This window comes from Lissotriton vulgaris, chromosome 9, assembly GCF_964263255.1.
Source record: "Lissotriton vulgaris chromosome 9, aLisVul1.2, whole genome shotgun sequence".
NCBI classification, from domain to species: domain Eukaryota; kingdom Metazoa; phylum Chordata; class Amphibia; order Caudata; family Salamandridae; genus Lissotriton; species Lissotriton vulgaris.
This window is the reverse complement of record NC_141697.1, coordinates 331242065-331258607: the sequence shown is the minus strand read 5'-3', so window position 1 is coordinate 331258607 and position 16543 is coordinate 331242065. Positions and strand designations below refer to the sequence as shown.

Below are 16543 nucleotides of genomic sequence, written 5' to 3'. Positions count from 1 at the left end.
TGCAGTGCAATGATTTGTTTTGCTGCTCCTAACATGTGAAGTATCAAACACCAATCCAAGTGGGTCATGGCTTTGAGAGATTGAGGTTGGAGTCCCAGAACCACCACCCTGGGAGTATTTGGGATAGGAAAACCTATTACGTCTTTGATGTGGCTTAACACCTCTTTCCAAAAGATCGTCAATAGCGTCCATATGTGAATAAACTAATCTGTGTCCGCCCTGCATCACCAGCACAGGGCCTTAGAGGTGGGAAAAGATTTATGGAGGCGAAGGGGGGTGTAGTACCAACGTGTCATTACTTTGTAAGCCGGCTCTTGTTGTGTGATACTTTTAAAAGTGTTTGGAATGTCTCTCCACAGCTGCTCCCAGTGTTCAGTGAGGACATCTTCAGTAATATCTATGTGCCACTTCCGTTGATAAGGGTGAAGAGGCAGCGGGCGAGTGTTGCAGGACCCTGTAGGTTGGGGAAATCAAGCCCAGCGAACCATCAAAGGATCGTACGAATGACTCAAAGGGGGTCAGTGGACGCGTGGCTCCCAGTGTATTTTTGGAGGTATGTAACCAGTGCCGAATTTTGTAATATTGAAAATGTGCCATAGCAGGGAGATGAAAATCTTGTTTACAGTGGTCAAATGTTTTAAAGGTCGCTCCCACAAAGAGGTCAGCTATGGTACATTGCACATTTTTCAAACCACATTTACACACTAACTTTAACCTTTATTGGTAGTCAAGTAAAGTGTGTAAATGGAGTGGGAAATATATTGTAAATGATTATTACTAGGCATGAAATACCTTCCTCTACAGTGAGCAACCACATTTCTATCCTCAGTGCTTAATTTGAACTGTCGGTTGCCGGTGGAGCCCACCAACACTAATTTTTAGGGACCAGCACTTATTTTTTCTCAGCAGATATGGACCACGAGCAAATGAGAGAAAAACACAAACGTGACAGAAGGAGGAAGAGAAAAACAGACACAAAGAGAAAAAGCAGGGACCGGTAAAAGTGAGATAAAGGGGCAGCTGTGCCTGGTAGTGGTTTATAGAGGCCGGGGATGAACTCCGTACTAAGCAGCCTTGGCATTTGGTGCACCAGCCGCCAGCTTTTGAGCAGAGCTTTGGGAACGGGTACTCATTCTTTTACAAATTAAGCATTGCCTAACCTAGCACTAAACGTATGATGGCCCCAAAATATGCCATTATTGCAGATGTCCCACTGTCATTAGTGCTATTTCCATTTGCAAAATAGAAATCATTCTGAGCTTGTGAATGAGGGGGTGGCATTTACAAAACTAAATGTGTCTTTTGGGCAGCTAAGTGACAGCAACATAATTAAACTGCTTGTTAGAAGTCCCGGAATAACAAGGATGGCCAGGATCTGACTTTTTAGCAGTTTGCCGGACTGTTATATTTATTTATTTATTAGTGACATTTCTAAAGCGCGAACAAAGGCCCATGGGCGTCTCGGCGCGGAGATATCTGTAGTATTTAACCTGAGAGGGGGGAGCTGAGTCTAATGATTAAAGAGCCAGGTCTTAAGTTGCTTACGAAAGGACCAGAGAGAAGGACTGGCTTTAATCGAGTGGGGCAGCGTGTTCCACAACTTTGGAGCTGACACCAGGAATCTTCTGTCACCCCATGAAACAGTTTTGGTACGAGGAACCACAAGATCAATTAGACTTGAAGAGCATAGTGTTCTGAACGGACAATAGGGAATCAGATTTTGAACGAGATAAGCTGGTCCCAGATTATGCAAGGCCTTGTACACAATACAGAGAGTTTTAAATTTTATTCTGTTTCTGATGGGTAACCAGTGTAACTCTCTGATGGTGTCCGAGGCGGATTGATATTTGGGGATTTTTCCCAAAAGCCTGGCAGCTGAGTTTTGTATAATTTGCATTTTGTTTAAGACTCCTTCTTGTGCATTAAGGAATAAAGCATTGCAGTAATCCAAGTTGAACAACACAAGGGGGTGACCAGGGTTTTACCAGCTGTGTCAGGAAGGAAGGGGAGGATTTTTTTGATGAGTCTCAGTTTGTGGAAGGCTGAGGAGGTAATCTGGTTAGCGTGTGGATGAAAAGTGAGGCGGTCATCAAAGATGACTCCCAAGTTCCTCACCTTGCTGACAGGCTCGGGAGGAGAGCCTAATGAAGAAGGCCACCAATTGGTTGACCATTCCGGAGTCAGCTGTCCGAAGATGACTACTTCCGTCTTGTCGGAATTTAATTTTAGACAATTGGAAGCCATCCAGCTCCCAATTGCTACCATGCCTGATTTAAGATGTTCCGCTATTTTATGGCCGTTGTTCTTAATGGCAAGGACCAACTGTGTGTCATCTGCTTAGGAGGTAAGGCTCATCCCATGTGCACGAATAACATTGGCTAAGTCCGACACATAGATGTTAAAAAGTGTCGGACTTAGGGATGAGCCTTGAGGTACTCCACATGGCAGAGACAAGGTGGAGGAGTGAAAGGGTCCCATTGTGACCACCTGGGTTCTGTCGGCCAGAAAAGAGGCCAGAAGTTTGCTGGCATTTTTCTGGACACCCATGTTTTCGACACGGTCGATCAAAGTAGCATGATCGACCGTGTCAAAAGCTGCCGATAAGTCAAGTAGTATCAAGACTGCTGTACCCCCAGCGTCGCGGATGGATCTAATATCATCCGCCGCTTTAATCAAAGCCGTCTCCATCCCATGGAATTGGCGGAAGCCAAACTGGGATTCATCAAGTAAATGATGTTGCTCTAAGAAGGCGGAGAGCTGTTGATTCAGAGCTTTTTCAGCTATTTTAGCCAGAACTGGTAGGCTAGCAATAGACCGATAGCTCTTAGGTTCTTCCATGTCGAGATGTGGCTTCTTTAAGAGTGGTTTAATGAGGGTTTTTTTTTTAAATGTCGGGGTAAGTGCCTGTACTAAACATGGCGTTGCAGATAGAGGTGATGGCAGGAAGAACCACTTCAATAACAGGTAGTAATACTTTAAATGGACAAGGGTCAAGTGCAGAGCCTGATCTAATGGTGGATATAATGTCAGCAATCTGGGAACTAGAGATTTCTGCGAACTGAGAGAGGATGGGTCCAGTATGAACGGCGGTCGACAAGTTAGAAGGAAGTTTGGTATTTTTAGCAAAGGCAGAATAGATGTCGTTGACTTTACTAAAGAAGAAGCTAGCTAGGGCGTCACAGAGGGGTTGTGAGGGAGGTGGAGTCAAATTTGGGGAGTAGCCTGCTAGCTGCTTAGTGGTTTCGTACAGAGCCTCAGAGGTCAGGTGGACCTCATTTTTTCTGTTAATGTCACTGATATTGCCACTAGCATAGCCTGCAGCAAACACAAAAGCATGCATGCCCCATCCTTCAAAATACCCAATCAGCGTGCCTTTGCAAGTTCAAAACTGGCCTGATTTGCAAACGTGGGCCACTTTTTCAGCTATCTTATACGCTAATGTGGGCCACCAGGCTTATTTTTGTCCCAGTTCGACACTGATGGAGGCAGGGAACTGGCAAAGCAGACACCCACTGTAATTCACCAGGAGTGCACAAAGGCTGCCAACTAGACTCAAGTCAGGAGAAGAAGGCACAGTGTGTACCTTTCAAGTTGAGTGGGGAGCTGTTGTTGGACGCACTTCTGCTGCTTTCCAAGCTATTAGGCCTGGACCCTGTAAAGAGAAAAAAATATAGAAATTAGTAATAGAATATATACTCGCTGTTATATGGTCTTCTGGGTTGACCATGCACATATCTAGTATTAATCAAGTTCACATTATGGCCTTATGTGTATGGTATATCCAACTTAGTCAAAGATATATAGTGTGTTCTGCCTTCTCAAAATGTATCCTCTTTTAAAACGTTATTTCTCTGTAGGATGGGATCATTTTATCACTGATCTTATCGAACAAAAAACAATCTTACCACATCTCCATTTTAAAAATGAAACAAATTAAATTTTTATTGCTGTTATATGTCATCATGCCATGTTTGGCTCCTTAAGCAATTCCTAGCTTTTAGCACTTCATATTCTGGTAGTTGGACTTTCATTTTTACTATTACAAGCATCAACCTAAATTCCCAGAACGCAAATGCTATTGATTAAACAAGTCTGGAGTGTCTGAAGGTGCGGGGGAATACATGAGTTTACTTGGAGCAACAGGGACACCCAATCATGTTAGAAAAGATACAAAAGATACCTTGTTTCCTGCTGTTTTTCCACATTATCTAATTCCAGTGAGTTAAAAAAAATCTATAGAAGTCCAATGACTTCTCAGTACCAGAAAATATTTAATTTGAAAAATATATCTCGAGAGAGTTCTGGCAGAAAAAGGTTTCAGAATAACGAGAAATGCTTTTGCTAGATCCTTCAGAAGTCTTGTACTTAGATGCTATTACTAGATCACGTCCATCACACAGTTTGATCATAAAGAAGCTAATTGGAATGAAGTGATTAAACAAACACTCCTGCAACGCGTTGTGCAAGCATATGGGAAGGCCTTGACCAAGCAAGATGCAACAGCATTTTAAAAAGTAATTCTACCACAGTGCACTTCATGAGACAGGCCAATTTTAGCTACCAGATACCAAAAATAACTGACAAAGTTTTACCGGGTATATAAGAAAAACGTTCATCAAGTTCCACTAACATAAACCCCACAGGTGCAAAGGAGGCGGCAGAAGTGTAAGTGGCACACAAACACAAAAAATATACAATACAGGCGGCAGCTGTAGTGAAAGCCTCCTTCATACACATTAACAGATGAGTACACAAACGCGTTAACTGGTAATGCAGATGCTCAAGCACTGCACACTTTGTTCTCCATAGGAAAAGTTAAAGCCTGGACAACAGCAGTGCAAACATCATTTACTCACACAACAGGCACAGTACAGACAAAAGCAGTAAACAATTCCATCTCCTTATGAACTCTTATGAAAAATTAAGTTAATATCCGCAGATTGATGGGAACAGTGCAAGTACATCAAATAGAATATAGTATAGGCAATGAGTGGCCTCAGTTCAATTGAGAAACGCTTGGCCTTCACATAATAACAACGAAAAATATTTGTTTGTGATTTAAATAAAATATTTCATAATTTTTGCTGAATGCTTATTTCTGTATTTTTTTGTGTTGTTTTGCAGTTCAAATAATCGAAAAGGCTTATGCCAGGGTTCCCTGCTCCAGTAATGACAAAAATCATTTAGTTGAGGTCCTTGAGATCCAATAGTGATTAAGTGGGGTCCTTAGAAGTCAAACGGTTAAAAAGCTTACCGCGTTGTCCTTTGATGGTAAATTCCGTTTCTGGGGCCAGTTCACAGAGGTTATCATCAGGATTTAAACCTGAAAAGACTGAAGATTAAGGTTAATAAAATGGGACGATAGAAGCAGCAAGGTGATCATACATTATGTATCAACCACAGACTTCACAGGTCTCTAATCTTTATATAAGGCACTAATTCTCCGATTCAATTCAGGCCAACAATTCAGATACAGCCGCAAACAGGATCGATATTAAGTTTGTTTCCTGCACAAATTTCACTAAGTAACATTTAAAGGAACTTGTGCAAATAGAAAAATGCATTTTTACATGAGTAGCATCTCTGAATAGGAAACACGTGGATGACCCAGGAGTGTGCTGATAGCTTGAAGGTAAAACGACATTTTAAAAAATATCATAGTTTGCCATCTCCCAACACGGAACACTTTTAAAGTAGCTTTGTATCCAAGACATATTTTAATATTCTAAGAATAGTTACTACTCCTAGAAAAGCAACTAATTATTGTTGGCTCTCGTCCATTCTGCTTCACTTTCTCACTGGAAAACCAGTCAAACTGCATGTAGTGCCCCGTTTCAACTACAGTCCCTCTCATTCAAAATCTGCCCCACGATAGTCATGAAAAAAACAGCCAACGTGGCAAACTTCTCACAGCAGAATAAGTGTGCAGTTACCTTTGGATTGGCTTTGGTAGCGGGAGTTGGGGGTGGAACTGGAGTTGGTCAGGTGGATGGCTGATGTGGAATATGCCCGCGACCCCATCTTCATGCGCTGCAGCGGTTTTATAGCAACATTGTCTGGGCTTTCAACATTTTCATTGCTGCCCCCGAGATAGGACTGTCTGTTCTGCCGATGAGTAAGATCGACCGTGACTGAAAGGGCAGAACATGCATTTAGCTGTGTGATAATTTGCTTTTGGTGGAAATGACAACACAAGTCAAACTAGGTCAACCGGGACATATAAAAGCAAAACAAGCAAGCACACGGAACAAACAAGAAGCATACTGGGTGCAAACAACACAAAGGGACAATTAATGTATAGGAAACCCAAAAATGTAATTGGATTGGCACAATAACATTTATCCAGCATATATTTAGGAACATGGGACATACATAATACTTCCAAGAAGCCCTTTGGTAAATGAGTAGTCAAAGCACCCATCACATTAAAATATTCAGATGAAACCACCTTTAGTCAGAAAGCAACCCCTTAAAACAGGCCTCTTCAAACAACATGTTGTGCCCTAGCTCCATATGCTTCCCCCACTCTTGAAGAACTTGGGCCCATTCATCCAGTATTTTCCTGCCAATCCCTCGCTCGCCAGGAAACTGCGCTCATCTGTACTCACTCAATACTTTTGTATAGGCACCAAAATGGACACTTGCTTGCAAAGGAACTACTATTCAAAGCCAACACTAAAAGTGTCTTCTTCCACGCAGATATTTACGACAAGGGGTGGTGAGGGACAGAGTCTCTGAATTAAGCAGAAAGCTCTCACCCAGTCAAGAGAACAGGGCTAGATCCAACACCGTTTTTTAGCTCACTGCACCATCCCAGTTTCACGCAGGTCTGTTCACAAGAAGCATTGGACACTTATCACAACCTGAAGAACACCACAATGCTCAATAAGTTGGCCTTCCACAAAACACACAAAAAGATAAGTAAATAAGAAAGGTGGAACACTGTAGGAAGCGGCCTCGGTATCCAGATAGATTCAGGCAAGTAACTCCTTTAAACTGCTCTTTTAAGATTCCTACCTAGAACTCAGGCACATCCTTGCCCCAGTGACAAAAACACATCTTCTGAATACCCTCCCTCAATTTGCAACAGGAGGATTAGTGCTTAAATCAATACATCTAGAACTCAATAACACAATATAGAATAGTTTCTCCAATATCTAGCAATAAGTGCATTGGCATCAACTAGCATAGCCCAATAAATAGAAGCAAATAACGCACAACAATCTTGTATCATAACGAAAATAGTTTTTAAAATCTTTTTTTAAGGTGCACGCGCCAAAAAGAATCAAGGCTCACACTTTCCACTCAAAGGCAGTCGAAACAAGCAGTCTTTATCAAATTAATTGTAACACTGTACTAAGCACACTCCATAATGTTAATATGCAAGGCCACAAATCAGGAAGCATTGTAACTAGCAATGCATATCAGTCCAAATGTACTGTTGGAGAAAAGAAGTGATGAAAAGACTGAATCTTGCTCCTTGCCTGAAAACCTCAAAATACTCTACTAAAAAAAAACTACATACTGTCCCCAAAGTGCAACTTAAAGGATCAAATCAAATGATGAATATTTCAGAAATGTCAGGCTATGATACTCTGCGGATACAAAAATGTATGAATTTTATACTTTACTTAACAAGGAGTTACATTACGTTTTTAAACTTCAGAAGGTTTGAAACTAAACATGTTTTATATTCTATCCTATTTATGAGCACTAGTTTTAAAATGAGTAGAGGCACAAGGTTTAATCCACCACTACTGAAATGTGCTGAACAAAAGAAGTGTTTGGGAGGGTCAATGCCGCAAAGCAGCAAAAATACAAAACTGTCAATTTTAAATTTTCAAAGTGGAGTGGGCAGTTGTAAGCTAGGAAAACTCCTCTTAATCCTTGTTTGATGATTTTAAGACTGTAAATTCTTGTGCAAATGAGGACAAGAACAATCATAAGAAGCAAAACTGCAAACAGGATTGGATACATCACAAGTAGGGAAAACGACACTTTGACAATAGCAGTACAGGGTGAATTTGCAAAGATCTTCGGGAAGACAAGAGCAGGGTACCGACATGCGATACTATGTTTGTAAAGCGGTGTTTGTTCATACAGTAAACGTGCAAAAGGCTTAAAAGCACCAACACAGTAGGATAATATACAAATAAGGTTCATGATTTTTTTTCTTTTAAAGATGCTTCTTTAGCAGTAGCGCAGGGAAATGGGGATGCCCACGTCTTGTTTGACGGGTTGTTTTAAAGCAAGCATCAGCCAAACAAGTAGACACTTTGACTTTGGCACAGCGCAAACTGACATAATGGCAAAAATATGTTTTCGCATAGCGTAGCAGCAGAACTTACGTAGATTTGGCACAAAAGCCAGTCAAGCCATGTGAACACGGTATGCATGCTTGTGTGTGTAAAAGAAAGAGGAGGTACTGTAATATCGGAGTACACTGAAGTGCAAAGTGGCAAGGGGTCTTCTCTTGGAATGGTTAAGTCGATGTTTGGTCGCCAGCGCCTGTATGCATGTTTATTTCATTAAAAAACTTGACTATGTGGATAAATGTCTGTGGGAAGTTGCAGGAAGACTTGATATGAAGGATTTGAAAGAGATCTGCGGAAAGCTTGTGCTAAAAAACACCAGTTTCCGAAATAGAGCCGTTAGGATAAGACGTTATGTCGTGGGAAGACCAGAATCGCAGGCGTTTAGACAGAGAAGGCTGATTCGACGGTGACACTGGTGCCTTTTCTTTGTCCTGGCTTTTGCTTCTGGAAAATGGAAACTTTTTGCGTGATGGTGCTAATTGAGATCACCCAGGTATCCCAAAGAGAAGAAAATGAAAGAAATAAAAATATCTTAATAAATTAAAATGCATGGGGATTTAAAGCATCTAAAAACAAAAATAAATAATTTGTATCAGCATGAGACACCTAATGTGAAATACAACTGTTGCTAAATTAAGGTAAGAAAGGGATGCTCAAACGATTTATCACCACAAAATAGCCTAACATCTTATAAACCTGAAAAAAGTGTTTTTAAAAAAGTTAAAGGAATGACATGATACCAAGGTGATTATGTGCAGAAGAGAATTAACACAGAATTAAATCTACAGATGCAGTAACACACACACACAAACACACATAGTTGACCGAGATGGTGGCAATATTGCCAAACTCTCAAAAATTTATCACATCTCGCCTTTGTGAAATCTATAAGGAATGGTGAGGGCACCACAACAGCAGCTAAGAATCAGAAACATAAAAGCAGAAAGGAAAGACAATGTGTACGGACAAATGAGATTGAAAAGGCTCAAAGATCTACTACCACTGTGGTGAATGTTACCTTGGCATGCCTTGTGTAATAATGAGGTTTATTTCCATCGCTGCACGTACGCTAAAATAAATCCCCCAATTTGGAGACACTACCCGTGGTAAATAGTTTCTTACTTGTCAGTGTAGTTTTGCATCTTGAAGAATTTTCTGGATTCACATGCTTTGCATTATCCTGCCATCTAGTGGTTGAGGCTAGAATTTTCCCTAAAAAAGTTCCATTCTATTATTTTTAGGTGTGATCTAGGCAGAACTTGCGCTGTCTCTTCGAGATGTGCTGTATTCAGAATATGGACATGAAGCTCCGCCCATCTATTTAATTGGTTCAAGTTACTGTTCTTTGCAAATGGTGCCTTTTCATTGGTCAATAGGTTTAGTAGTTCCTCTTTAGTAACCTCCCAAGAGGACAGACCCGGTTACATGTGTTGTTACTCAGTAACTTTCAATTGCAGCCTCAGCACTACTTTTTTTTACAGGGCTTTCTCCTGCTTGCTGTTTGACACGCTCTCCTGCGCGGCACACCAAGCTTGATATTAATGGCGGCGTGCCTTTCTCCCCGATGCCTTGAACTTTAATAATGCAAGCCGCAATACTTAAATAGCGCAGCCCCACCAAATCCCTTTTTGATTTTTTTATTACATTTTTTTGTAAAGCGCCTTTGGCGGCCCTGCAACTTTCTTATAGATCGCACCGCCAAAATCTATTTTTTTAAAATTGATATTTATTTTATAAATTGTGACACGCCAAGCTTCATATTCTTGGCGGTTGCACCCTTTCTCTCGCTACAGCCTTAGCCACAGCTCCTCTCCCCATTCTGCCCCAGCTCTGCTGCCCAAACAGCAGCTCTTTCACTTCTGCCTCGGCTGAGACAGAGGCAGGACAGCGAAAGAGTGAAGCCGCCAAAAGATACAAACTTGCCAAGCCTGGACCGCTGGCTGTTCAGATTAAAAAAAACATTAGCAATTTCCCCCCCCTAGCAGCCCCACGATTATATCCCGGTAACCACATGCTAATTGTTTACAATGTTCCTGGGAACTATGCCACCGGCAGTTTGCATTGGGTGAAATCATGGAGGGCAGCAGCGGGCATGAGCAGTGGCAAAGCAAGCTGTTAGGGGTAGCCGCGGGGTAGGGAAGGCACACAGGCAGGTTCAGGCCAGCTCTGCGCTTCCAGTAGTTCGCCTGACTTCTAGACTTTGCCGAGCCAGGTGCACTGTGCCTCGCAACCTGCTTCCCTCTTGCTGCCCTACTGATAATGCGGGATGGCTCCTTGGCAGCATGGCAGAAATGAATGAACTATACAGTGACCCACGGGCTGGAGGCTTGTGTAGTTGATGCTATGTATTTTTACTGCAGCTGCATAGAGTCAAGCAGTGCTTTGGGACTATTCAGCAATATCGCTAGGCCACAGGATGTCCTCCATCAGAACACGAGTTGATATGATAAAAGCCAAAAACTATGGGCGGAGGGATATTCACGAAGCCCAAATTGATGGACGTTACCAGTCATAAGCTGCATCTCTCCACACTAACAGATTTATGCTTGCAGCACCCAGTGCGATGTTGAAACAGATTTTTTACTGGAATCCATTCATAATTGTTGATTCTGAATCAAATGTGGCTAACAAATCTGCGAGTCATAAGAGGGACCCAACAGTCCAAGGCCGTTGTGGGCTTCTGAAGAGTACGATCTTCTAAATGAGTTGAAAGCAGCATCGGAGACTTGCATGAAATTCTCTTCTTATAAAAGACCATTACCACCAGATGTTGCTGCCATAGGTTTCTTTTCAAGACAGCGTTTTTACAGAATGAGCCAATGGTCACGGAAAATAGGCAATTGCTGGATACATTGAAATAAACTATATGGAAATGTTGGGAATAAAATACTTTATACGATCAGCCCAGCATCGCACAGGAGTTCCCTTCTATGTAGGGAGATGGTTCACTCTCTCAAGACTTTCTGTCCCTAAAAAACATGCTCTCATCCTCTTCTTAGGGAGTCTTCTGTATACCTAGATCCTCCCTCGTTATGAGTCTGTGTCCTGCCCTCTTCTTCTCTCTTTCTCACACACTTTCTGCTCCTCTGTCTCGAGTTCATTCCCCACTTCCTACACAAACCACCTATCCCTCTCTATCATACTTTTCATCTATTCTGTGAAGGTCTTAACACTATCTATTCACAATGCCACATAATTCCAGTACACAAACCTACTCCACACCACAAAAGTCCACTTCAAACAATTCCAATACAACCAGAATTATTCCACTCCACACCACATTCATCCACTAAACTCCAAACAAAAACACATAGGTAAAATACATTGTCATTTACAATGTCAATAACTAACTCTCGCGGATGTGAGACATATTGCATTGCAAATGCGTGTTGTTTTTTGAAGGAGTCGACGGACCACCATGTTGTGTCCACTTGTGATGTCATCGTGCTTCTTCTGGAAGCTCCCACCTTTAATTGCCTTCTTGGATTTTTTTTGTATGCTGTTACCTTCTTTTATCTTCTTGGTGGAGGTGGGTGGGTTTGCTTGTGTATCCAGAAAACTCTTCAAGTTGCAAAACTACAGGGACAGGTAAGAAACCATATATTTGCAGCATGAATCTTTTCTGGATTCAGCTGCTGTGTCTAGATTTTGTAGCAGTTTGTTAGTACAGTGGTAATTGGGTTATAGATGAGCATTGTTTTGGAAACAGATGTAAGACCTTTTGTCCTACTTTTGCAACATTGACCACCTGAATATCTACACAATAGTGTCTTATGAACATGTGCACTCATTATTCATGTTGCTGCCATATAAATGTCTTGCAATTAAGTATTTGCTAGGAAAGCAAAGGTTGCTCTTTTTTATCTTATTGAATGTGCACAAGGAATGTTTTGTAATGTCTCTCCTGCATTCTTGTGGCACAACTGAATAGTTTGTGCTATCCATTAAGCAACTTGTGTTCTTGATAACTGGTCTTCCAAGAAAACTGTTTGCAAATGACACAAAGAGCTGTTTCGTGTTTCTGTCTGCCTTTGTTTTTTCGATGTAATACATTACCGCATGTCTTGCGACCAAAGTGTGTAAAGTCCTCTGTGTGTGCACTTTGGTTTCTGAAAGAAACTTGGTATCTGTGCACTTTGATTCATGTGGAACTGCGAGATATCCTTTGAAATGAAATGCTGGTTGGTTTTCATGACAATTTTGTCCTTGTGTACTTGAAAATAAGGCTCTTGTAGGGGGAGCGCTTGTAACTCACTAACTCTGCATAGTGATGTTATGGCCATTAAAACATATAAATCAATAAAGGCTAGCTAGTTTAAGGGAAATATTAGGGAGACTCTGGTACGTCAGCAGTGACAATATGTGGGAAAAACACTGTTTTCCTTTGAAAGCCCTCACCCACCGACCTAGTCGGTGGCATGCTTCATCATCGGGCCCACCACAGTGGCACCGAATGTGCCCCGGGTGTGCTTCAACGCCAGGTGACTGCGGAGCTGGTATGTTGCTGAGTGTGCAGTGAAGGGGTGTGAAGGTGAGAAATTAAAATGCTATCCAGGAGGTCCCAGCACCCGAGGGTATTAGCAATATTTAATGAACTGGGCCTCTGTTAGCAGGTTAAAAAGGCAATAGGACGTTTTAAGGGAGAGTTACAATGACCTCCAGCGTCCAGTGTGGTCTACATGTTTCAGCCAGTGCCTTTGTTATAAGCTGGCTTTCCTCAGGACCAAAAAGGGGTGAAAAGTGCAAATAATAATAAACTATATTAAGTGAGTGTTGTTATTTTCTCTATGTAACCTGCTAACAGAGGCCCAGTTCATTAAATATTGCTAATACCCTCGGGTGCTGGGACCTCCTGGATAGCATTTTAATTTCTCACCTTCACACCCCTTCACTGCACACTCAGCAACATACCAGCTCCGCAGTCACCTGGCGTTGAAGCACACCCGGGGCACATTCGGTGCCACTGTGGTGGGCCCGATGATGAAGCATGCCACCGACTAGGTCGGTGGGTGAGGGCTTTCAAAGGAAAACAGTGTTTTTCCCACATATTGTCACTGCTGACGTACCAGAGTCTCCCTAATATTTCCCTTAAACTAGCTAGCCTTTATTGATTTATATATATAAACTGGGGATACAGGCTAGCTTATCTAGTCCTCTCTCTCTTGTTGATCTGTATATATGGCCATTAAAACAACAGTCTTTATTGTGAGCATGTGTAATATAGTCTTGTGTAAAAGTTCAAATGGTGCCTTCAACAGTTGTGTGAGCACAATATTTTAATTTTATGTGGGTGCAGGTACCTTTTTGCAGGTAAATGTAATGGTAATGTAGTTTCTTATATAGCGCACGTATCACCACAAAGGGTATCTCGGCGCTTGCTTTGGGAACCCGTCCTGGTTTTTCCCTGTGGGATAGCCCAGCTGGGCACCCCCAAGGTGAAAGCCAGGCATCCCGCCGCGGGGGCCGTAGTGGAGATTGAGCAAGCTATTGCCCAGAGTTGCAGAGCGTGAACCCCTGATTCAAGTAGGCACCGAAGCGAGAGTTATCAGGTCCGTGGACATTTGGGCTCCAAACCCTGCCGCGTCGGGAATTGAACCCTGGTCCCGGGCCGACCTCTGCTTCTGGGTCTGCCTCCTCTAACCGGTGAGCCACACTTCTAGGAACCACCTAATGACTGGTGCCGTGAAGAAACTTCTCCCAGTGTGGCCCATTGTGTACACGACTGTTGCTGCTAAATGAACCTTTAAAGATGCGTACGACAGCTTACAGTTTAGAAGATGTGTTTAGTACTTTAGCACAGTCTTATTTCTTGTGTTATTCTTTGATAATTCTTCCTTAAGACAACAGAGTGAGTATCTTATCCATTTAGCTATAGAACACTTTTTAGCTGTTGGTTTCCTTATCTCTCTTAAGACGGCTGTTGTATTCTTTGGTAAATTTAGGTGTCCAAATTCTAAGTCTCAGGAACCATGCTGCCAGGCTTAATGACACTGGTTCTAGGTGAAGCACACTTCCTACTTGCATTGACTTCAGATCTTGCCTGATTGGTAATTTGGGAATATGTCCCTGAGATAGTTCTATTAGTTCTGAGAACCAGGTTTGTCTTACCCACTGTGGCACGATTAGTATCATCGTCATGCCGCTGATCCTGCAATTGCGGATCTCTCTGAAGTAGTTGTATTGGGGGAAAAGTGTACACAAATTTCCCTAACCAATCTATCAATAGTGCATTCCCCGTGGACTGGTTATAATGCTGTCAGAAAGGCAAAGCTTTGGCATTTTGCATTCTCCGGTGTTGTAAACAGATCTATTTCTGGTGTTCCCCATTTCTGAAAGGTCCTCTGGAGTACTGCTTGGGTAAGTTCTCATTTGTGAGGCAATAAAGCTTGTCTGCTCAGTCTGTGTTCCTTGAACTTGTCCGTTTCTGGTAGACGGACTGCTAAGATCTCCATATTCCTTTGAATAGCCCAGATGCACAGTTCTTGTGCTAATTGTGACAGTGGTAAAGACTGTGTCCCACCCTGTTTGTTTATGTACAACATGAGGGTTGTGTTGTCCATTTGGATCATTATTGAATTCCCCGAAAGCTCTTGTTGAAATGCTTTTAAGGCTAGGAACAATGGCTTTAGTTCCAGGTTGTTGTTCTGTTGTACTGCATCTTGCTCTTTCCAGACTCCCCTTACCTTGAGAATGTTCTTGTGTGCTCCCTATCCTATCCGTTAGGCGTCTGTTACTGTCAGAGTTAAAATAGTTTGGGTAAATGTTGCTCCCTGGGCTATATGTAACCTGTCCCACTTGGCTATCTCCTCTTCTATCCATAGCATGACAACCACTAGATCTTCCCAAGTCCCTGTTGTTTGTGACCCTTGGTTTTGTAGCCAGTCCTCAAATGGTATCATGTGGAGCCTTGTGTTTGGAATCAAAGGGATGCAGTAAGCCATCATTCCTAGAAGCTTCCCCATTGTCCTCCCTGTCAGAGCCTGCCCCTTGTATTTCCTTCAACGGAGCTACAGTTCTCTTCTTGCGGGGGAATTCCCTGTACTGGTATTGTCTTTTATTTACCACAAATCAGAGAATTTTTTTGTGGCCTGTGCTCATGGGAATGTGTAAGTAGGCATCCTTTAAGTCTATTGTTGCCATGCAAACCCCTAATTTCAGTTGTGGTATTACCTCTTGCAGGTGATGCCATTTTGAAGTTTTGAGTTTTTATACACTTGTTCAAAAACCTCAAGTTCAGAATTGGTCGTAGTGTTCCATCTAACTTTGGAATTAGGGAATACGTTGAGTCGTTTCCTTTCTTTATTGCTATCTTTGGCACTGATATTATAGCATCCTTTGCCAATATATACTCAACTTCCTTGAGTAGATGGGATGTTTCCTCCTTGGAATGTACCTTTCTCCTTGGTCCTTTGTATGGAGGTGTCCTGCTTAGTTCAATGCAATATCCATATTGTATTATGTTTAAAACCAATTTGTCTGAAGTGATCTTCCTACACTCCTGGAGGAATTTCTTGATTTTGCGTCCTCCTGGAGTTTATTTATTTATAAATTTTATACAGCGCGAACATGACCCACTGGGGTATCAGAGCGCTTTACAGTACACTGTTATCACACATTATACATCCAATCGGAAATCGGATACAATACAAAAGAGGTAGACATTGGTGTTTGGATATACTCTGTGGTAAATAGTCATAAGAGAGTTAAAGCTTTAGGATGTTAATTTGTTCATTAGAAACATTTGTGCGTCTTTTTTGAAGGCGGTAAATGAGGAGATTCTGTGTACATCTGGGGGAAGGGTGTTCCAAATCTTCGGTGCGATACCTGAGAAAGCTCTGCACCCAGTTCTCTTTTTGTGGAAGGATTGAGGTTTTAGTAGTAGTGAGCTTGAACTTCGCGATTGTCTTCATCCTCCAGACCGCTATAGAATTTGTGCTAAATAGCTGGACGTGTTGCTATGTAGAGCTTTATGTGTCATGCAGGTGATCTTTAGTTGTATTCTCGCCTCGTAGGGTAGCCAGTTCAGAGCCTTCAAAGCCGGGGTGATGTGATTATTTCTTTTTATTCCGGAGACCAGCCTGGAAGCAGTGTTAAGCAATGCCCTGAGCGGTGCTAGCTTGTATTTTGGAAGACCCAATAGAGTGGTGCTACCGTAGTCCAGTCGTGGTAACACTAGAGCTTGTACCGCTATTTTTGGATCAGTCTGAGGGGAGGAAGGGTTTAAGTTT

The 16543-nt window shown here is 42.1% G+C and overlaps 1 protein-coding gene across 3 annotated transcripts in view; it reads right to left on the bottom strand.

The window, feature by feature from the left end:
- The window catches only part of CCDC88C (coiled-coil and HOOK domain protein 88C), a 584514-nt gene that overhangs the window by 114310 nt on the left and 453661 nt on the right, over positions 1-16543 (bottom strand). For all 3 annotated transcript variants that reach the window (XM_086937646.1, XM_086937645.1, XM_086937647.1), the window contains exons 26-28: positions 5934-6131; positions 5255-5332; positions 3584-3652 (exon numbers count right to left, since the gene is read on the bottom strand). In XM_086937646.1, coding sequence (XP_086793772.1) covers positions 3584-3652; positions 5255-5332; positions 5934-6131 — 345 coding nt within the window. The remainder of the gene's footprint in view (positions 1-3583; positions 3653-5254; positions 5333-5933; positions 6132-16543) is intronic.